The sequence below is a fragment of the Simochromis diagramma genome, unplaced genomic scaffold (genome assembly GCF_900408965.1).
Source record: "Simochromis diagramma unplaced genomic scaffold, fSimDia1.1 OVJJ01000753.1, whole genome shotgun sequence".
Taxonomy (NCBI): Eukaryota; Metazoa; Chordata; class Actinopteri; order Cichliformes; family Cichlidae; genus Simochromis; species Simochromis diagramma.
This window is the reverse complement of record NW_024387523.1, coordinates 18,256,061-18,278,997: the sequence shown is the minus strand read 5'-3', so window position 1 is coordinate 18,278,997 and position 22,937 is coordinate 18,256,061. Positions and strand designations below refer to the sequence as shown.

The following is a 22,937-nucleotide window of genomic DNA, read 5'->3' as shown; positions in this document are numbered from 1 at the left end:
CTGTGAGAAAAGAGTGAGTCATGTTTCTTATAATAGGAGGCTGACATCTTCATCTTTCTGATTTTTCTTTCACTCACACACACAGACGCAAAGTAATATCAACAGAGCTGAACTCTTTGCCTCTTTGACAATGACAACATGTAGGTGTTAATGCTTCAAGACACTGAAGAAAAGAAAGGAGACACACAGACACACACACAGTCCTCTCAAGAGCGCACACACTGATGCACTCGTCTGATGATAGGGCAAGTTAGGTGAGGTCAATGTGCGTTGCTGTGTGCTGATAAGCAAACCTGGGCGTTGACATTAGCCCATCTAAATCTAGACCTCATGTTTATCTCAGCAGACTGAGACCAGTCTAACGCCTGGTGATGGAAACAACAACAAGGTACAAAAATGCACTTTTGGTGAAGTTTGCTCTCTTTTTTTTTAATTTTGTTTGTTTTTTAACAACAAAGCCAGCCATCCCTCTAGTCTCTGCGACATGTGAACATACTGTACAACTGTATACCAGTCATGCATGCAAAGACATTGGTTGTGTAACCGGTCCAAGGTGATGGTGGAGTATTGATTTACAAGGTTTGCGTGCGCGTGTGTACTTGCGTGCACAAAAGTACACATACGCAGATTATGAGGCCAAGGACCTGTTATAATTGCTGCTCCAGACTCCCAGCCTGTGAGACTTGAGATAAACTGGAAGAGGGTGTGGGATCATCAAATCTATGGTTAATAGTAAAATCAGTTTCCTGGTACATTTGATTAAAGTATAGACCAATAGGCTAAATATAAGCACCATTGTTCACATGCAAACTCTTTGATAGTAAAGAGTTCCTGCTTCAGGGTCAAAGACACGCAATTTAACCTCCAACGCAGCTCTGATAAATCCCTGACCCTTATGCTCTACTTTATCTGCATTAATTTTCGTTTTTATGTTCCTGCTGTGCCAGTAAATGACAGTGGTTTTATAACAAACTAATACAGAAATAACAGGAACATTAGAGTGCCAGCAATCCCTCATGCATATAAGAAGTACACTACAACACCATGAGCCTCCTTCAGCTCTGTAACCCGCACTTCCATGTCTCCTCTGTATGTTATTGAAGGTGTATAATAAAGTTCCATCCCTGTAAACTAGCTTCCCTATGCCACGGGAAACACTTCATGCGCCCCTCACACCGGATTCATCAATCTCAGCGGTTTTCTGTGTTAAAGCTGTTAGATGACCACCCTGCCTTTTATCTCTCACATTTTTATTTTTTTCCTACACCCGCATAGGTGCTACTGCCCATATGGGACCAGCCAACTGTCAACATGCCTGCTGGCTGCATCCACAACAACATGACAGTGCGGAGAAGAGCAGCCTGCGCAAACGGCGCACATACGAGAGGCGAGCGGACACGGGCAGCATGCTAAAATGATACCCGAAAGATGCGCAGTGAGGGGAAAGTGCCCCCCAGCTCAAACCCAAAGGAGGCCCAGCTGACTTAACACACCTTTACTACACAAGACCCCCCCTCCTCAAAACACCACCAGCATGCATGCACGCAACTACAGCAGTCCTACTCACCACAGAGGAATCTGAAGCAGCGTCCATTCTGGCACATTTACACCTGCGGGAGCGCGCGGGGCTCCGGACAGTGAGCCGCAAGGTTTTAACGAGACCGCAGTTCAGTGAAAATCCCGGTACCGAGGACAGCACACCGGCCACGGATCATTCCAGCGAGTCCCCGTGTTAATGTGTCACACTGTCAACTCAGGATCTCTCTCTCTCTCCCTCTCCCTCCCCGAGCTTTCAGCTGCGTGAAGTAAACACAGAGGGCAGGCCGACCGAGGGCGTGTGGCTTTCAAAATAAAAGCGTAAAGGAACTAGTGTGGGAAATGTGCGAAAATAGATAAACAAATAATACAGAATTTAAAAAACATATTCAAAAACTGCGGGAAAATAATAATCACTCGGATACATGTATTTAAAATACATTTAATAGTTTCATTAGTTCATTCTCTGACTCTCCCCAGAGATTAATGTGTTTTTTTAAATCCCGTCTCATCTTCCCTGAGTCTGGTTCTGCCTGAGGTTTCTTCCTGTTAAACACTGTCCCTTCCCAAGTCCCTTCTGCAAGGGGGTCGTTTGATTTTAGGGGTTTCTCACTATTATTGTACCTTACAGTATAAAATACCTCGAGGTGGGTGTTGTTGTGGTTTGGCGCCATATAAGTCAATCTGATTTGAATTGAACTTTCTGGATTTGGCACAGTTTGGGGCTCGAGTGTTTGCATGTTTTTCTCGCTATTTTTTTTAATTTAATTTTTTTCCAAATCTTACAAAGTTTGATAATATTTTGTATCTTGTATTTTGTATTTTGTTGTATTTTGTTGCCCTGTATCAGGGCAACTAAACTAGTACATTCACACGGACAAGTCAGCAAACGTGCTTAATCCTTTTGCATTATAGATATGTGACGTACTAAAATGCATGACAACAAAAAATATGTTTTTTTCTTTAAAATTTCACAAAGTATTAAAGAAAAAAAAATGCCATTAACAGAAATCTTTCTTTTTTATTGTCTCCCTTCAGATGTTGAACATTGCCTCCGATTTTTGCTGTTCTAATGGAAATAAAGAGGAAGCCTGACGTAAAATGGAGCTTTACTTTGGTTTTATTTTGAAAGACACTAGAGAGCGTTTCCGGTCTTGTTACGGGTAAATGACGGCTCCATGATCACTGCGCATTGGTACCATTCATCTCTGACGTCAGAACTACGCTCAGAGAAAAGCGTGTTTATCGGGCCCACGATAACAACACTAAATATACTTTATCTCATTTCTTATTAACTGACCTGTTCTCCTGCTCTACAGCCCGGCATTAGTCATTTAACGCTTTCAGGGTGAAATATATCCCGGGATGTTTAATGTGGCTCGGCCCCAAAAAAGAACAAAGGCTCGTTATCATCGTTATTTGTGTTTTAATGATACTGTAAAAACCAGAGCAGCTGTGAATCGGACCTCCGATTGCAGGCCTCCTCCAGTCCTCGGGCGCATTATCTCCGTGTCCCTGCTCTGTGCACCCAACCAGCTGGGAGACGTTCAAGCGCGCTGTTATGTAATATTTACAAGCTCCTCTCTGAGGTTTGAAGAGGAACCTGTTTGGCTGATGACAGCATCTCCCAAAATGGTGGCTTATTTCAGCCAGGACTGGGGAGCTCTATAAAAAAGCTCTTTAAAAATAAAAGTAAGGAATCTGTTTCAAAGAATTGGTGCAAAGCTGCTCTGTGCTTTACCACATAAGTACCATACCAAACATCTCACAGCTAACAGTTATTTAAACAAATGATTTACTGAGCAAAATGACGCACGTCAGCTTTGCATTTAGTGGCTCAGATTTAAACATCTGAAAAACTATCACTTGTTTTTAAGTAAATATGAAGAGACAAAGAGGCTATGCTCCACTACATCAGCCAAGATTAACCAAGACTGCCATCTAGTGGCCAAGTGACAAAATGGTTCTTGGCGCTCGGTTTTTATGTTTGTTTGGTTTTTTTGCCTTACACTCCAACGATCACTTTAGCGACACGTTGAGGCTAAATTAGGAAGCACAAAGTAATTAAAAACGGAAGTATTTATGTTAAATGATTAGTTGACTGTCAGTTGTCATATTAAGTGTGGTTGGATAGGTTAACCTTGATCCCAGGTATAATAGATAGCCTGTAAGTAAGACATATACAGATTAAAGTACACTGGGCAGAAATGACCTTTTGTACATTTATTACTCTTACAGTGATTACACCAGTGTCACTGGAATGTATATAGTTTGTAATACATTGACAGGGATTGTGATGGGCTCCTTATGAGTTACTACACAACTTTGAATATCAAACACTTCATTTCCTGCTTTCTGCTTCATTTTTATGCACCACTGTGTATTACAAGTATGTTCCTGCATCAGCTTAATGTAAAACAAACTTAGGCATTGCTCACAGGTCCATATATATTTGACTGTAACAGTTATAGTCCTGCACATCCTGCATTTTGCTCATGTTAAGTGTTATGACTCCAGCTTGGTTACAGACACAAGCCTGGATATTATAGATCTTTGATCTTTAAAAAAAACATTTTATTTTGAATTCTTAAGTTTACAGTTTGGTTGTTCATTTCAGTACTTTAAGCATTACTGTAAAGGAGGCCATATGCCCAGATGAAATATTTAATTTAAGGTGGTCAGCACAGATATTAGAATTACAAAAAAATAACTTTATGAAAGCAGCCAACTCTGTGTTGTAGACATCCCGTCTCAAAGCTTCAAATAAGCTGTGATTACAAATTTTACCCAATACTTTAAGAACATTTACTCTATTACTTGGCTCTATGTTTTTACATCAGTTACTTTTCTGAGTTCACAGAAGCTTTGGAAACTTTAGGGATAATGTCCTCATATCAAAATTTGGGTTTTGGTATTTCTATGTACCAGCAGCTCAGGTTTAAAGGTCTAAAGCAGTTTCAAACTGAGGATAAAAGAAGAGAAGACAACAGGAGAACAATTGAACAGGACATTTATTTTGTAGAAACTGTTCACTTCTTTGCAGCCTCCTTCTGCAGCTTCTTCACCTCATGCTTGATGATCTTGTTCCTCTGCAAAGGAAAAAAAAAAATAACAGAATGCATTAAAAAAATATTCAGTGACTGCTGGAGGATAAACACTACTGACCTGCACCCTGCTTACTGGCACAATCACTAACTAAATCACTATCCACTAACCTCAGAAGCTCTAACCATGTGTGTTAGTGACAGTGCAGCCTCAAAGAGCATGTTTAACAGGCAGGAAATATCAGAGCTGAGGGTTCCAGTGTTTGAACCTCAGGAATAATCTGAAGCCACTCTGCTTGCTTACTTGGCTCACATATTTGAAGCATTTTGTGTTTTTGCCACACTTACCATTCTCTTGGCCTTCATCACCTTGTAGCGGTCGAAGTCAGACATCTTGGCCTTCTGCAAAGAAATCCAAGAGGCAAGGGTCAGAGAGCGCCTGGGGGTGGTTTGCTTTTTTGTGTGACTGACTAGAATCCATTCAGCTGTGGCAGACGGCCAAACAGGTGAAAGTAAAACACTCAAAGTACCAACACTGAATCTCCATCACAACAACTTCCAGCAGGCTCGAAACCTTTCCCATCACAGGCTCCGGGGTCTAAGAAAGTAAGGGCAGATACTTTCCACAACCCTTCTCAGGCTCACCGAGACATCCTTGATCTGGATCTGAGACTTCATGAACTTTGGTTAAGGTGTGAATACTCTGCTCGCCACATTTTATTCATCGTACTGTCGATTATTTTAAGCATTTGAAGTAATTCCAATCTGCACTGCAGATACTTTGTGTCCTAGTAATGAACCCATTTTATATATGTCGCCATATATATATAATCTTCTGCATTGCTGTGACCAACTAGACTAGAACAATCTGTTACACAGTCACGCAAAAATGAAGTGTACACAGCAATTTTGTTTAAACTTTTGTTTAGTAATGACAGATGACTGAGCAACTGGCTTGACAGATCTGACCTTAACCTCTAAGGTGCACACTAAGTGAGCTACAAGGTAGAGCTGGGCTATATCATACCGTTCACGGTAATACTGGTGTAATTTTGGGAAACCATAGGAAAATGAAATATCACGATAGAATATGGGTAAAATGCGCATGCGCAGTGCCTATGTTTACATGGCGGCGACGCAGAATGAGAAGAGCGAAAGCGGATCGTTGAATGAAACGGATGAACCAGAATTGGTTTGTAAAAATGCTGCAGCTTCAGTGGTGTGGAACTGGTTTGGCTTTCATCCGTCAGATACACAACAAAGCACTATTTTTGGTAGAGCATGCTAGCGGGCCGTTGTTATTACCGTGTTGTTTGGAAAATACGGTACACTTAAAATCAATCCTTTGATTTTTCTGAAAATCGACAGTGCCTCTTATAATCCCGTGTGCCTTATGTATGAATTCTGGTTGTGTTTACTGACCTCGAAACGATTTCATGTCGTACACGGCGCTCAAAAATCTGTCAAATGTTTTAGTGCGACTTTGCTAAGCTACAAAGCCGCACCGCTTGATGGATTGTCGGAGCATTACGGCTATATTAGGCAGGCGCCTCGCGGAGTGATACGTACTGTGCTTCAACATAATATTACCGTATTGTGTGTGTATAACCTCTTTTTAAGTTTTGTGGATATTATACGTGGTTATGCTGAGGATATGTCGGCCAATTTCCACTCGAAATGCCTTTTGGTTAAACTGTCAGCAAGGATTTTGCACTGTTACGTTTTTATATAACTTTAATGCACATAATAAACAGCTGCTTGTTTAAGTGAAAATACAGTGATGGGTGTTTTTGCACTGATAAAGTTGTGGAGTTGTAAAGTATTTTGTCTAGTGTCAATTATATCGTCAGTTATATCGTTATTGCAAATTTTCAAATGTATATCGTGATAAATATTTTTGGTCATATCGCCCTGCTCTACTACAAGGTATCACAACATTGCTGTTAAACCCTCAGAGGCATTTGTGTAATCTTATGTCTTCAGACGTGAACCTTTTGGAAACAGTTCTGTAAGTACCACCCAAAATACTGTGATAGTTTTTCTTTGTATAGTGTATGTGGTATAGCTTCATTTGACTGAAAAAAAGTTGTGTATGAAACTGGTGCTGGCAGACTGGTCTATGTGAACTATGTGGTAACCAGTTCAGTATTTTCTACAGCTATTGATAAGGTGGTGAGCTTCCACCACCAACTGAAGTCATTACCACTGCAAACATCAGAACAGACAAGTACAACAAACAACTGGAATCATATTGCAAAAAAGCAGCATCTTAGACCACACTGGTCACACGTTTAAGGAGATTATGTCTTCACCATCAATAAATCACAAATAATGAAATCACATCTATCAACCCAGCAGACGAACGTTTTCACATCCGCGTCCTACCTTTTTCCCCCTCCAAAACTATTTTGGATTTGCCATTAAAACCATATTAACGACTATTTAATTCAGTGTTTAAGTGTCGACCCTTTCTCCCATAACACTAATTTAAAAACTTTAGAAAGTGAAACACGGCCTTACCTTCTGTCTTGCCTCGATCTTCTGGAACGTACATTTCTCCCAAAAAGCCCAAAGAGCGTTTTAGGCTTTCATAGTCTGATTTAAGCAACCGCAGACTGCTACTAGGTTAGAGCGGCTTTTATTTTGCTTTTCTTACTGTATTTAGTTGATAGGTGTGTCCCCTGACAACACCTGTTTGGAAATGTGTTGTCTTTTAAATTCAGGTGAGTTGGACACACCTAGGCGAGGATCAGTACACAGGAATGTTCTTGGCCTGCAAATTGTGTGTTTTGTGTCGTCGCCATGCTCCTGGTATGCAGGTTCTTGGAAGCGGAATGGCATGCCTCCCCTGCAGGCATTGTTTCGTAACCCAGGGCTGTGAAGCAACACACTGCATGACGAGAGAAGCTTGTGGCAATCGGGGCAGGGGCGTCTGACATAAGCGTATCGGAATTTGAGATGAACTAGTTTAGTTTGTCATCTTGGGCAGGCAAAAGGTGACAGATAGAAAATCAAAATGTAGCCTGTACAGTATCATTCCTGAGCAAATGTGAATCAGCAGAAATAATTGAGTGGCTTGCTAGAGTGACGGAAAATGATGTGGCAGGTGCTTTAATCTTTAATGAAGTTTGTAAAATTGTAAAAAAAAATATTTGGTGATTAGTATAACAGATGGACACCGCTACCGTGAGGTAACCCATTAAAATTTAAAGTCTCTTCTTTGCTTGTTCTGTAATATAAAACTCAATTAACATATTGTTTGAAAAATAATGAAAGTCTCAAAATAAGCATTTTTGCTATAACCATGTTGGGTTTTTTAATTTAGGGATTGGAAGATCTGACTGGGAAACCCAGCCCTCACTAGCTGAGACCTTAGCCAGAGAACATATGTGCAATCCTCCGTTGTGATCATGATTTCCAAAATGAACTTACTGTAGTCCAGTCTCTCATTGGAGTTGCTCGATAAAAACCAAAATGAGATCATTTTAATGATCATTTGGATTTGAATGAGACTCTAAACTAATCAGGAAAAGTGTTTCCACAAGTCAGGGCTCAGGGAGGTTTCCCCCATTGACTGCTGTAGGACCAGAAGTCTTTTTGCAACCACTGGGTTTTCCCCCTGGTGGTTATTAAATGCCACTTTAAGGCACTTCCTTGTTGGCTTTTTAGGCACAATTTCTTACAATATGTAAAAGGAAAAACAAAACAAAGAAATAACCTAATTATAAAAAATAATACAAGTTTTTTGAGCCCTTAAAATAACAGTGCATATGTCCTAGCCTTTTATCCTGCACAGCTGTGTCACTGAGACAGTAAATGCAACTCAGAGTAGGTGTAGTGTTTGTCTGTTGGCCAAAAACTACAGTGAATGTAACATACAAATGTGAGTCAAAACATGATCAAAAGTCAATCTCCAAATATCCTCTCTGAATATAAACTTGTCACTATATTTCCTAATGTACTGTGTTGGGTTCTCCATATTTTATTGCTATTTTCTGTTTTCATTTTTTAAAATTTCATAGCAAATAAAGACACTTAAAAAAAAAATTGATATTATAAATGTAGTTGATTTTGCTGTTTAGTTATACCTTAAAATATGTCAGTCTGTTAGTTTTTTTCTGACTCTGGCAGACAGCAATCCCATAGTCTATAATAGAATATAGAGTTTTGGATAGGATGGGCTGTTGAACACTCATGGTCTCTGCTTGCTGTTCCCTGATGTTACTCTTAGTTCAGAGTTATAATTTATCCAACACTAGTTTATGAACAAATACCTACAAAGCTAATGCTATTGGTTTTAGTTATGCTTTGTTTTGTTTTTTTTGCACAATGAGATGTTGACCATGACAAACCACGACTCTTCAAGTTTTCTCCAAGCACTGTTAAAGATAACTTTACATAACAACTGGACTTTAGACTCTTGGCTCACTCTCTGCAATTCGAGCTATTATTATTATGATACTGTGGCCTTGGTCCAGCTAATGCCAAAGTAATGAGCAGTAATGGTGAGCAAATATTAGTTCATCAGACAGGTTCGTGATCCATTGTTTAGCAGAGTAAGTGACTATTATCATGAGTGGTTGTGTTTTGGTTTCTTGTATCTCTTACTGTTTTCCCCGTTCTCACCCTCAGATCATAGCGAAGTGGGACTGAACTGAGTGGAGCACTCAAAACCCGAAATATTTGCCACAACCAGTTGAGTATCATGCTATCAAATCTACCTCAAGGAGATCAACAGTTAGCCCAGAATTAGCTCAAACACCACCACCACCAACCTCACGTACGTTCAGCCTAATCAGGAGAAGATGAAGGACTGACAGCCGAAGACCGGCAGGTGACAGAAGGCAGCTCCGACCTCCCCATCCGCCAACAGCCATGGCGGGGCTGAAGCGCCATCATGATGGGAAGATTGCAGGGCTGTACGACCTGGACAAGACATTGGGTCGTGGACACTTTGCTGTGGTCAAACTGGCCCGCCATGTATTCACTGGAGAAAAGGTATGCTCGTCCAAGTCTGTATATGCAAGTTCAATCATTTGTTGGCAGTTACTAGATTTCTTCACTTTGGAAAAAAAAGTTTAAAAATACTTTTAAAGATTTTAAAAAAAGATTTTAAGATTTTAAAAAAAGATTTAAAAATACTTTTAAAGACGTCACCCTTGTTCTTAGAAACAGGCATACCACAGAAGGGTGACTGGGAGCACTGATGAGACTAAATATTTCTGATAGTGTGATTCTGTTCTTGGTGGACATCAGAACATCTGTACTAGCTCTACTAAGCACCTCTAAGTGAAGATAATACAGTCTCACTGTTTCTGTGCAAGTGCTTCAACAGCTGCTGACGTTACCAGCGCTGCTATTGTTCTGATCAGTTCTAACTTCTGTCTTTCAGGTTGCGGTGAAGGTGATCGATAAGATGAAGCTGGACCCGGTCGCACGGGGTCACCTTTTTCAGGAGGTGCGATGCATGAAGATGGTGCAACACCCCAACGTGGTACGCCTCTACGAGGTCATCGATACGGCCACAAAGCTCTACCTCATCTTGGAGCTGGGCGACGGAGGAGACATGTATGACTGCATCATGAAACATGAAGGAGGCCTCAGCGAGGAGGTTAGTGGGGCTAATGAAGATGCAGAGGTGTCCTTCATGCAGTCTACCAAACCTTGAGTTACTTCTTTGTTTCTGTACTTGATCTTGGGTACTTGAAGAAAGAACCTTGACACATTAATTTAGTTTATCTGGAGATGGGAAGGGAAGCATTTTTTAAAAGAACAGAATTTGGTTGCATTGGTTTGGTTTATTTCTAGCTAGTATGAAATTGTGAGGAAATATAGTGAAGAATAGTTCAATGGTAGCCAGAAGCATTATATATGCAGATACTTGGAAGTTAATAAATTCTAGACATAAGTAAGCAACAGTGATGCTGAAAGCAATAACACTGTAACTAAAGGAGGGCAAAAGGAGTCTTTATTCCATATTTAGCGGCGAGTTGAACAAAATTCCTTTGCGGATGCAAATTTTGTTTATCACAACATTGCATACAGGCAACATATATTCAATGTGACATGTGAAAGAAAGATGATAATCACATTTGTAATAAATCTTTTATAAAACATATAGTTGTTAATAATCACTGTATGTTTGACACTGGTTGTTCAAAGTTCCCTTCATATTTTCTTACGTGTTTAAGAAGAGATGTGGTCGTGCCTAAAGGAAATAAAAATTCTTCATACAAGCACCTCTAAAACTCACTAACTGCATAATAGTTATGTTGTCTGTTTTATCAGAAAACAAAAGTGTAAAAACAAAGTGTTTGCCATGTTTCTGCAATCGTTGATTAGCTATTCCAGTCTTCTTGCTAAGCTAGCTAGCTACATGTACTTTCTGGCCACTTTAGAAAAACAGGAACAAGTTGCAAACACCACACTAACATTAGCATTCTGTTGGAGTTAAATATTCAAGTTCGAGTCAAATTTTCCCGCTCTAATTCTGCAGATCCTGACTCTTTATCTATTCCAAACTTTTCTCAAGCTAACTCTTGCTAACTTCTTTTTAGTTTGCTGTTTGTTTTCTGGGTTTTGGAGCATTTTTATTGTATTTTTTTACATTTGTCTCTCCTCTTTAAGGTGGCCAAGTGTTACTTTGCCCAAATCGTCCATGCCATCTCCTACTGCCACCGGCTACATGTGGTGCACAGGGACCTGAAGCCTGAAAACGTGGTGTTCTTCGAGAAGCAGGGTGTCGTCAAGCTCACTGACTTCGGGTTCAGCAACCGGTTTCAACCTGGGAAAAAACTAAACACCTCCTGCGGCTCACTGGCCTACTCAGCGCCTGAAATACTGCTGGGGGATGAATACGACGCTCCTGCTGTGGGTAAGTCTGAAGAAGTGACAGAGAGTAGCTGCTGGGGTACATCTGTGGTGATTTATTTTAGTTCCTACAGCTTTAGCTTTACTAAAACAGGACACCGTCTGAGTTGTTAGTGCAGTGTTGTATCAAGCAGCAGCTCACATTCGCATTCAATCACTGTCTCAGCTGTGATAGCTCTGACCAAGCTATATGGCCTGCAATGGTTTGTAAGGAACCTGTAGACCTGCTTGGCACACTGCCGGTATTATCAGGCAGCTGATAGAAGGAGAGGAGCTGTTCAAAGTTCAGAGCATGATAGCATACCTTGAAGCCTGGAAATGAGATGATCCACAGCCCTGCAGTCCTGCACCTGCAGTTTATTTCTGTCTGCAGTTTGCTTTCATTTGCCTCTCTGTGAATAACAAAATCTGATATCAGATCGGGCTGAAATTGGTTTCTCAGCACTCTCTTCTTCTGTAATTGGAGCGCGCACTCACCTCACCATCAGTGTCACCACCACCCCCCCACCCCAACATCGTCTCTCCCATCAATGGTGCTCCCAGTTCTTGCTGCTGAGGCGAAGTTAAGATATTGAATTATATTGTAACGGAAAACAAATCAAACATAATTGTGCAGAGTGAGGGAAAAGAGGGCAAGAGAAAGAAAGGGAAGTAAGAGGGAAACTGACAGAGCGAGAAAAAGGCATCAGGAGTCCCTCTGTCTACCCAGAGGCCTCTCTGTGAGGAGCAGGAGAAAAGCATTTTCTGTTTTTCTGACTGAGTGGATTTGCAGTGGCTATTTTCTTCTCTCTGCCTTCACTGCCTCTCACTCTCTTTTGTGCCAAGCGGCGTCCATATTTTGAAAGCAATAATAGTCTTATTTGACTGCGCGTGTGTGTTTTCGTATGGATGATGTGTGAGTTGCTGAATGTGTGGGGCCTGTCTGAGCACTTGTTAGTGGACATTTTGCGGCGTGTGTGCGTTTGTTCTCTGGACCGTGCATACTGCCTGTGCACTATTGCTCATTCAGCTGAGATGATGATGTTTTGATTGCAGGGATTATCCACCCAGCCGGGATGTAATATTGTGTGATTGTATCAGCAGTGCTGTCTGATGGGCGAACAGGCTAAATGGAGGCCAGCAGTCCTGACGTTCAGGTCTTTGAGGAAACCTGGGCTGGGATTACACTGCTGCCAGGCTACCTGCTGACAGTCTGTAGGGCAACTGAGCTTTTCCGGTGACTTGCCACGTGGCGGTCGCCCCAGTTTGTTGCAGAGATAAGAAGCTGTCCTCGCCTGGCTTTCTCACTTCGGGCCTGCTTGGCATTGGTTTTTGTTTTTTTTCAGGAAGTGCTGAAAATATTTTGAGATTAAACATGAGTCAGTCCTGCAGATTGTGCAGAAGGAGCCAATTTGCAGGAGGCAAACACTCCAAGCTTCAAGCAAACCACACAAAAACTATAATTATTTATAAATGGTGTCACATTGCTTCAAATTTAACTTCTTCATCTCTTAGCTCTCACAGTTTTTCATTAGAGGTTAGTATGCTGTTTATTGTTGCTTGTCACTTAATGAAATATCAGAACATAGTGAAAATGCCCATCAAACCTTACTGCTGTATAAATGTAACTAACAATCACTCTGTATTTAAAATACTTGTTTTTGTCACTCAGTGTAGCGATTTCAGCCTTAAGTTGAAAAATGAATGGGTCATGGCAGACTAGAAGTGAAATTAAAAGGAAAATTGAGACCCAGATATGTGTGCGAAACTGTATTCTTCTATGAAAAACTTAAAATTAAATGATTTTGTTGGACAAATGAGTCCTCTCTGTAAATATTCTTCGGTGTGTGGGCTCCCTCCTTTTTGTCTTCAGTAAATGGAAAGTTAAATATAGATTTCCTCTTCCTCTTCATGAAGCACAACCTGCACCTAAAAAAGAAATAACTTACCTAATAGTGATTATTCTGGGCACATGCATACTTCAAAGCATATCTATCCATAATGACCATACATAAATGGAAATGTTTATTGATTGATTGATTGATTGATTGATTGATTTAGAAAAAGATGTTGTATAAAGATGAGTAGGACAGGATGCTTGAGTTGGCCCACTCAGTGTTCAGGGTTAACCCTGGGACAGGGACTGGTTATCCTGTTGGTTATCATTGTTAAAACGGTGTTCAGGGCAGCAGAAAGGATGTTTACACTGCCAGCTGTCACCAATAAAGAGTCGGCGTTGTTAGCGAGAGAGATGCTGATGTGCGCTGACACGAACAGTGTTATCCAGAGATGTGTGAGCCATCTGGTTTATAAATAAAGTTATCGAGGAAGGAAGTTTGGCCGACCGCTGACGCAAGTAATGAGGGAGCAGGGTCGCGGTTGCTAGGATACGTTGGTTGGGGGTAAGGTGGCAGTGGGGACTGCAGCAGCATTTGCTCCCTCCATCAGCAGTATGAAGCACTCTTTCACTGCCTCAAAGCAATAAATCCTCACCACCCACAGTAAACTGCCACATTTACTCCACCAGATTGAACTCTCCTGCGTATCCTGGCAAACTGGAGTGATATGAAGACGTATCACCAGGGGTCCCGAGCACTGTAAACCCACTTCCAATCTGTTTACCTCCTTTTTTTGGGTCTTCTCAAACTTCCGAGTTAGAAGAGCACAGGTTTTGTTCAGATAGTAATTGTAGCATGCTGTACCATGTGCTGTTCCTTTGAGAAAACCATGGATTGTATATAAAAGATGGACATAGCTACAGCGACATCACCCATTGCTTTTGCACTCCCATTTAAATTTTTTTCATTACTATCTTTTTACGGTTTGCTTTTTTGTCTTTTTTGAGCTAGAAATTGGCATATTTGGGCGCGAGGATTGAGTGCTAGCAAGCTTGTTTAGGACCTAGCTACCTGCTATCTAGTCACACAGGAACTCACAAAATGACTGTGCACTGCAAAAGCTGGTTTTATTACATTTATCATCACCACTCTTGTCTAAGTTCTCAGTCATGCAGGTCATGATAGTCTAAGGAACTTGGGAAGAAAACGACTGGACTTCTTTAAGTTTTGTCCAAGAAGCTTCTTCAGTTCTAAAACCAAATGGTGGAGAGTCCCAGGTATTAAAACCCTAGTGGGGGCTGTCCCTTAGGTGGTGGTTGTCCTGCTATTAGTCATGTGTGCCATCACATTAACCAAGGTGTGAAAAAAGGTGTGGGTCTTTACCACAGATCAGCTAGATCAGCTAATGCAAGATGTGAGTGGGGGTTGAGGCACCTGAGAAGGAATTTTAAGACTCCATTGTAGGTGGGAGACAGTTGGTGTTGTAAGCCATGCCCACTGATAAATGATGGTTGTTCACAGTGGTCATAAATAGCCTCCTTTACTCCTCTTTCAAACCATTTGTCTTCTCGGTCAAAAATGGAAAAATTGCATAGCATCTTCGACCTCTGCTAGGATTTAAATACCTGAGACTCTCCACCTTTTGGTTTTAGAACCGAAGAGGTCTCTTGGCTGAGCAGTGAAATGTCTTCAAAACTTAAAGAAGCCTAGCTGCTTTCTTTCCAAGTTCCTTAGGTCACCACTCTTCTAAACACTGATGTAATGCCTAAACACTAATAGTGAAAATTAGCACCTAGCTAGCTAACAAACACAATGAACTAGCTAATGAACAAAGAGTATCTCATAGCTGACAAGGGCCCAAATTTATCTCAGGAAAGTCTAAAAAGTAATCTAAAAGGAGCGAACAGCTTGCAGCTTGTTCCACAGTTGCTAGTGACATAAAATAATTTATTTCAGTTTGAAAACCAGATGCTAACTAGCATCTCTTTAGCTTTCATAATGTGACTTATTTCAAAGTAAAATGGAACATGTTTGTGGGGTTTAATGTAGATGTGGGCAGATCGATCCAAATATCCACAGTATCAATACTGTCGATATTGTACTGATATCATATTGATATCCTATCCTCCAAGTTCAGTATTTGGTTTACCTAATAAATTTGTTTTTTCTGGAAATGAGAAGATGCCTTTTTGTGTTGACTGTCACATCTATTTTACTTAAAACCTATTGATTGCACATTTAAACAACACATGTCGACCCGAAGTGCTTTAAAGACTGCACATTTACATTTCAGGTCCAAAAAAACACAGTTTCAAAATGCATGAAAAGCAGAAATGTGTATTTTGTTGTTTAAACTAATTATTGTAAAAAGTAAAAACCTCAGTAAAATTGCAAATTGATGATGATTCATCTAATCATGACACAATGGTCTCACCTACATAAGCTGACTTTATAAGTTAAAAATATCAGTATCAGTTTTGGTGTTGGCAATACTGGCCCTGTATTTCGTGGGTATCGGATTAATGTCAAAATTTGAAGTGTCGCACACTACTAGTTTAATGGTCAAATGCATTTTATAGATGTTTGACTAAATCATTTTATGGTTAAGAAATGATACAGGTACTAAATTAAACCTGGATTTTGTGTTTTTTACTTAAGTCAATCTTAAGAGCAGACAAAGCTTACTATGAAATTTGCTGAAAATGGGTCAAAACCGTGACTAAGACCGAGTCTGCTTGCTTTTATGTCACAGCCTCTGCTCGCAGTCTGTATATGACAGCAGAATGTGTGTCAGTGGACCATCCTGCTGACCCGAGCAGCAGTGGAAGCCCTGAGCAATAAAGTTGCTCTTTTGAATCAGACCAAGAGAAGCGTTCCATAAAATTAGCATTTGTATGAAGCTTTGAGGGATGAACACGTTAACCCACTTTCCCTGGACGGCGCGTTTGTGTGGAAGCGCGTGCACCAGTGTAAGTGTGAGCATGACGCTGGCGGCAGGCAGCAGCACTGAGCTTCATCCTCGGTTAGACAGATGTGTCCTAAGCTGGCACACATTCATGGAAATGGCTCTGATCGAATATGATTCATGCTTCATTTGAACTTGGGGAAGAGACAGCTCTTGTTTTGTTTGTTTTTTTTGAGGGGGGGGGGTTCTTCTTTATCTAGGTCACTAAGCAGACAGAACATGCGGGCTTCACTTAGTTGATCAGTCATCTTTATTTTCTGGCCTTCTTACAAAAACAACAATTTTTTTTCTGACCGTAATGACTTGTTCAGTATAAACAGACCACATTCTCTCTCTGTGTCTCTGCAGATATCTGGAGTCTGGGCGTGATCCTCTTCATGCTGGTCTGTGGTCAGCCCCCCTTTCAGGAGGCTAATGACAGCGAAACGCTCACTATGATCATGGACTGCAAATACACGGTGCCGTCGCACATCTCCCATGCATGCAGAGAGTAAGTAACAAGCCCACGCACATAGCCGCAAAGATGGACAGAGTACTCTGCAGGTGCTGCATATTTCATGTTTGTAGATGTGTGAAGAAAAGAGAGCAAAGAGAGAGGTGCGGTCTCCCTTCGTTGTCCTGCTTTCACTCAGTGCTGCAGTCAGCTGCTCCACCAGAGATGCAGTGCTGCGTTAAGTGTATCTAATGCACCCTTTAAAATTGGACTTCTATTTTTAACATTGTGAGGGTTTAACGATGAGTCAAAGCAGAGCTGGGCGAAATAGTTGCAGAATACATTTTGAACGGCTGAAGCTTTGCAGACACATACTGTTAGTGAACATGGCTTCATTGGGTCAGGTTGACTTTCACGAAGCACCCCAAATATTGGCACGTAGCCCAGTTTGTGTGATGTTTATTTGAACCCTCATCCAAATCTATTGCCAACGTGGGCCTGATAAAACAGCACTTCTACCTATTTGTTTGGGGGATTTAGCCAGTGGATTTAGTATATCTTGCTAAGCCAGAGTGCAAAAAATAAATAGCTTGTATGCAGACCCAAACAGGGTTCTTTCAATGCCAGTACTGCTATTGTTTGGAGGAGAAACGCGTGCAGTCAGATATTATAAGCGCTAACTTCTAATCAGTCTAGATTAGGTGCATTGATAATTTGCAAGAGAAAACGCATCGCTTCATAATCCTGGCTCGTTTGTTAGCTGTGCGGCTAGCAGCTGAATAGGCAACACCCTGTTCCACTCGTGTGTAGGTGTACAGCATGCACAGTTTGTTGGAAGCTCTGCATGCTGTACACCTACTTGTATTACAGGCCTGGAGGCTTGAACTCGTGCCAGGAGGTTAGCTGTTAGGTTAGCTGATAAAGATTAATAGCCTACTGTTGCTATGAGCTATTTTACACATATAAAAACAATAAGTACTTAGAAAAAGAATAAAGAACCAGACAAATGAGACACCTTAGTTCTGTCCCATCTGTAAGTCTGTTCGGTAACATGGCCAGGTTTGGACAAAACCCTGCAACTGTAATAAATTAAAATTTTCTATTACCATCCATTCTTATTTCATTCGTAACACCAGTTTCTGCCTTTTAAACATTCCTACATCAACGACCAGCTGTTTCTCTGGTGTGTCAGGAGTACTTACCTCCACTGTGATTCCCTCCAGTCTTATAGGCCACATGCTGCAGAGAGACCCCAAGAAGAGAGCGACCCTAGAGCAGATTGAGAGCCATCAGTGGCTTCAAGGTGTCGACCCCTCCCCAGCCACAAAGCTGTCTACTCCTCTGGTGTCCCATCGCAGCTTGTCGGAGGAGGAGCATGGCTCCATCATCCAACGCATGGTGCTCGGGGGCATCGCAGACAGAGACGCCATAACTGAGTATGTGTCCCTCTCTCGTACAATCACACATAAGTAAAAATCAATGCAAAGCTGTTCTATCTTGTGTAATCTCCGAAAATTCGTCATGGTTCACTCGTCCCACTGAAGTGTAATTGAGTGTCTTCAGCAGTTTAATTGGCATTAACAAGCAGCTGGCAGTCAATCCTGAGCTGTCAAATTAAATCTCCACTCCCGTCACTTCCCTTTTTCCACTCACGGGTGGGGTGGGGCGTTGATCTGTGTTCCATATATGCGTGTGCGCGTGCATACTTTTGTGCATTTTGGACCTCAATTTGATTTCTGTCTCCTCCGTCACAGGGCTCTGGAGTCTAACCAGTACAATCACATCACAGCTACCTACTTCCTGCTGGCCGAGAGGATGCTGAGGGAGAGACAAGAGAAGGAGCAACACAGCCAGACACGATCACCCAGCCCCAGCAAGGCCCAATTCAGGTACACACACACCCCAGCGCACATACACAAACATTTCCTGAGACAGACAGAATGCTGCCTCTGCAGTGCTGCGTACTGTCAGTTTACGCAAAACAAGTCTGACAGAGGATGGACAGACGGAGCCCTTTTTTTTTCAGCAGGGATTGAAGGACACACTGAGAATAGAAGAGAGGCTGCAGATCAGCAACACTGTGAGGGATGTGCTACCAGAAATATCCTGCAACAGAACAAAAGCAGCGTCTTTTTATTTTCTCTTCTGAGAGACTGAATCTAACATTGAAGATTTAACTATGAAGTTACACTACACCTCTAAAATAAAGAGAATTTTATATAATTCTGTGAAAATATTAAGTAAATGAGATTAGAAGAAAAAAGTAATATAGATTAAAGAATAATCTCACTGCTTGTTTTGTGGATTCGACATATTTAGCTCTATTGTCTTGCATCACAATTTTAAGGCCAGTCAGAGTTGGAGAGGAGCATCATATTTCCCAAAGTGCCTTCAACCATCTCTCATAACTTCCTAGCAATATAGCACTGAACTTAAATTCAACCACTCCAACAGAATTAAATATTAACAGCATGGCCATTTACCGCTCTTATTCTAATGTAGGATAAATGGAGAAAATAATGTGGCTGTTACCGTTAGAGAAGTAAATAATTCAGCATTTTGAGAAATTTTCTTTGAGTCTCAGAACAAATCAGTGAAGCATAGCTAGCGGCTAGTTAGCTTAGCTTGGTGTAAACTGTTAAAATACGTAAAATAGTGAGTAACACGAGGTGGAAGAGAGTCATTAACAAACACCTGAAGATCAACATTTTATACATGGTATCACTTTTTTACATTTATATGGTTTTAATGCATGCACAGGTTTTAATTAATGCACAGAGCCTGGAGCCAGTTAGCAGATAGCTTTGGTTTGAGATTATAAATATAGAAAATTGCTAACTTTTGATAAATTGGTAGCTTACGGTATATTTGTGTACTTCATATATCTTATATATGCTATAAGGGGGTTTATTAGGAATCTTCAGTGTTTTATTTAGCTTTATATTTTTAGTTATGTTATACAGAACCAGGCTAGCTGCTATAAGTTTTTATGCTAACCTTTCTAGCTGATTACAGCTAGGTATTTACTCTATTTATTTATCAGTTTTTTTGTCTCTCGAAAAAAAAAGTAAATGTCATTTTTTTGCCACCATTGAAATAACTTAAGAATCGTATGTAATTTATTAATTCTCAACATTGTATTTGGCCCTTTGCAGGCAGTCTTGGCCCACCAGAGTGGATGTTCACCAGGATGTCAGCGATGGTTTAGGGGGTCCAGCTATCTCCCACCCTGGAGGGCCGCAGTCCCCTGCCCGTAGTGCTGAGAGCCTCCACAAAGGCCCCAGGCCTAAAACAGCTCTGCTAGATGTCAGCCAGCGGCAGGAAAATCACACTCTAGCATCCAGCCAGCAGCAGCAGGCGCCACAACAAAACCAGGAGAGAGGGCTCAGACCTCTGGCAAAGCCCCACTCCAACCCCCTTAGGTTGGGCTCTCTTTCTTCAGTGGGTCCTGGAAAACCTCGGAGTCCCAGCCTTTTCAGCGTGGAAGAGGATGAGGAAGAAGATGGGGCAGAAGACAAATGTTTGCCCCCCTGTACACTGCCTTCTCAAGTGGTGCTTCGTTGCAAAGCTTCCTCCTCATCGTCGTCTTTGTCCAGTAATCGGCTGACATCTCGTATGAGTGCTCCAATTCTCAACCAGATCCACGAGGAGGATAAGGAGGATGAGGAGGAAGAGGAAGAGAGCAGGGAGTTGCAGGGACTTGGCCCGCCCAAACCCAGCCTCAGCCTCAATCTGAACTCTAGGATACCTTCACCTTCAACACTCATGTCCTCACCTAAAACTGTTGGTGCACTGGCACCAGTTGCCACGTTCACTCCTAGCTCAGACACTAGTGATGATGATACAGAAAGTCACTATAAACCTGACACAGCAAGTCTAGATGAACATGGGGTTGAGAGAGGAGGGAGGAAAGAGGATGGAGAGAAAACTGGGGCAGGACAGGACAGTCCTTCCAACTGTGCCAGTCCTGGATCAGGGTCAGGCCAAGGTAAAGGCACAGCCAAGGCTGCCAGCGGTCTGGTGGAAAGCCTAAAGCTGATGAGCCTGTGCCTAAGCTCTCAGTTCCACAACTTAACGGGGGGAGGAGGGGGAGGTGGCGGAGGTGTTGCTGCTGGCAGTGCCGGCAGTGCTGGTGGAGATGCCCAGGACCGTCCCATGTGGAGAATGTGCATGGGCGGATCCACTGGTAGTTTAGATAAGGTCTCGCTCCTGGGTGGCCCCTCGCCCAGGGGCAACCTGTACCACCAGCCCCCGCTGGGAGACGCACTGGCAGATCCGCTGCTGGAGGGACCCTGCTCGGGCCGATTGAGGCTGGGAGAGCTGGACCTGGCCCGGGAAAACCACAGGAACATGAAGAACCGTGTGCTGCAGATGCCTCTGAGCGACAAGACTCTGTCCGTCAACATTCACCGGAGCCCCAAGGAGGGTCTGCTCTGCACGCCAACCCCACACAGCTGCTGCCAGGTCATCTAGAGCACACCTCCCATGTTCCTCCGCTCATATTCCTGCGACCATTATTATTCTGCTTTCATTTCAGTGATGTCACCACATGAATGCGCATTGTTTTTGCATTTCTATTTCTTCCCTTTTGTTTTGACACACATTAGTGAATAACTGGGAGGTCCAAATGCCAAAAATTGCACATTTAGAGACAATAAGTCTCCACGGAGGACACTGGGTGCAATGCCAAGTATGTGAAGTACTTTCAGCAGATTCAACAAAACACGTAAGGGGGGGAGGTCCTAACCGGCAGGTGTGTTTAAATGATGATACCGAAGGTGCTCACACTTTCACACTCTTAAATACCGTATGCGCACAACATTCACACCGTCAGCACTCTGGTAAGCCGATGAAAGGGAAAGCTGTAGATTTTTTTTAAAGTATCATGTTACATATCATCTTTTTGTTGTGTTTTGATGCTGTTTTTTAATATAATTTTTAAATTATATTTTGGACATTTTATCTTTTTTTTATTTTAATGCTTTGACTGAAAGAGTTAAGTGTTTTCACTGAAACAAGGACCAATACAGGGTGAAAATGATGACGGTGGCACACAATATTTTGTAGTCTTATCACTGTTTTATTTTTCTATCTCGAACATGCTCTATAGAAAAGGAAATGCACACTCGCTCGTCAAGTCTCTGCAGGTGAACGGCAGAGTTTGTACATATGTGAATATACCTAGCAGTACTCTGTACCTGTAGTATTAACGGTAATGTTGTATTGCGGTAGAAACCTGAATACTAGATCCTAACGCACCATTATTCGTCATTCCTACTGGATATCCAAGGTTTTGGTTGAACCCAGAGCTCTAAAGCTGTTTAAAGAGATCAGAAATCTCCACCACCACATAATCAAATTATTAAATGTGCAATGGCAGCTTTTTAAAGTGAAGTGGCCCTGTTTCTATGTCCGGTGGAAGGAAGAAAAATTTAAAACTGGGGCAAACCCAAACCATGTTCATCCCGTAGCTGTCCAGGATCACAGTAGCCACTGTTGTAGCGTATTCCAAGACAACAACAACAACAATCGAGGGGTTTAAATGGAAAACAACAACACCGCCCCTTAAAGTGTCAGCCTGTGTAACTGGATGTGTGACCCACCCCTAGCGGAATATATAACTTGACAGTGCATGTGTTTTTGCTGTAGCAACCTTACTCTTAACCCACTGAGGTCAAGCCACCTATTGTATCTACCTAAGTAACAGATTCAAATGGTCACTTTACTGTAACCTCACAGCAATACCAGCGACTGCAAAATGTACAACAATAATATATGTGCCATAAGATCTGTCTTGAGCATATTGTACTGTATGTATATGATAGAGATCTATTAAAATAAAATGATGTGAATGGAGTCTCATGTCTGTTTCTCGAATGTTGTAAATGTTTTCTCTTTTGCCATCAGTGTATCAGAGGTTTAAAGCACAGGTTCTATATATAATAGCCATGGTGATGTCACCCGTTGGTTAATGAGGTCTAATAGATATTGTCTTTATTGCCTAATGGCAGTTACTATAAACCTGATTCAGCAAGTATGGTTGAATGTAGTTTCTGAAGTAAAGTTTTTAAAATAAGTTGTCTATGCACAGCCAAACAAGCCATGATTTTCAGTCTTTTTCTAATTTTATTGTCATCGACTTTAACATTTAACATGCTAACTGAAGCCTGCAGACTCTGAGCATTGCACTGTGTGATTTTGGGGTGAATTTGCTGGGACATCCACTCGTGGGAAGACTGTGACATTGTGTTAACACACCTGAATGCTCCAGA

At 41.7% G+C, this 22,937-nt stretch overlaps 1 protein-coding gene across 1 annotated transcript; it reads left to right on the top strand.

Annotated features, from left to right (window-relative positions):
* The first annotated feature begins 7,292 nt into the window (after positions 1–7,292).
* Positions 7,293–22,522, top strand: LOC120726769 (SNF-related serine/threonine-protein kinase-like). Its single transcript, XM_040020694.1, has 7 exons — positions 7,293–9,578; positions 9,973–10,191; positions 11,208–11,454; positions 16,581–16,722; positions 17,889–18,101; positions 18,420–18,554; positions 19,821–22,522. Exons 1-7 carry the CDS (start codon positions 9,456–9,458, stop codon positions 21,136–21,138), a joined length of 2,397 nt encoding a protein of 798 aa, XP_039876628.1. The 5' UTR covers positions 7,293–9,455; the 3' UTR covers positions 21,139–22,522.
* Positions 22,523–22,937: the final 415 nt, after the last annotated feature.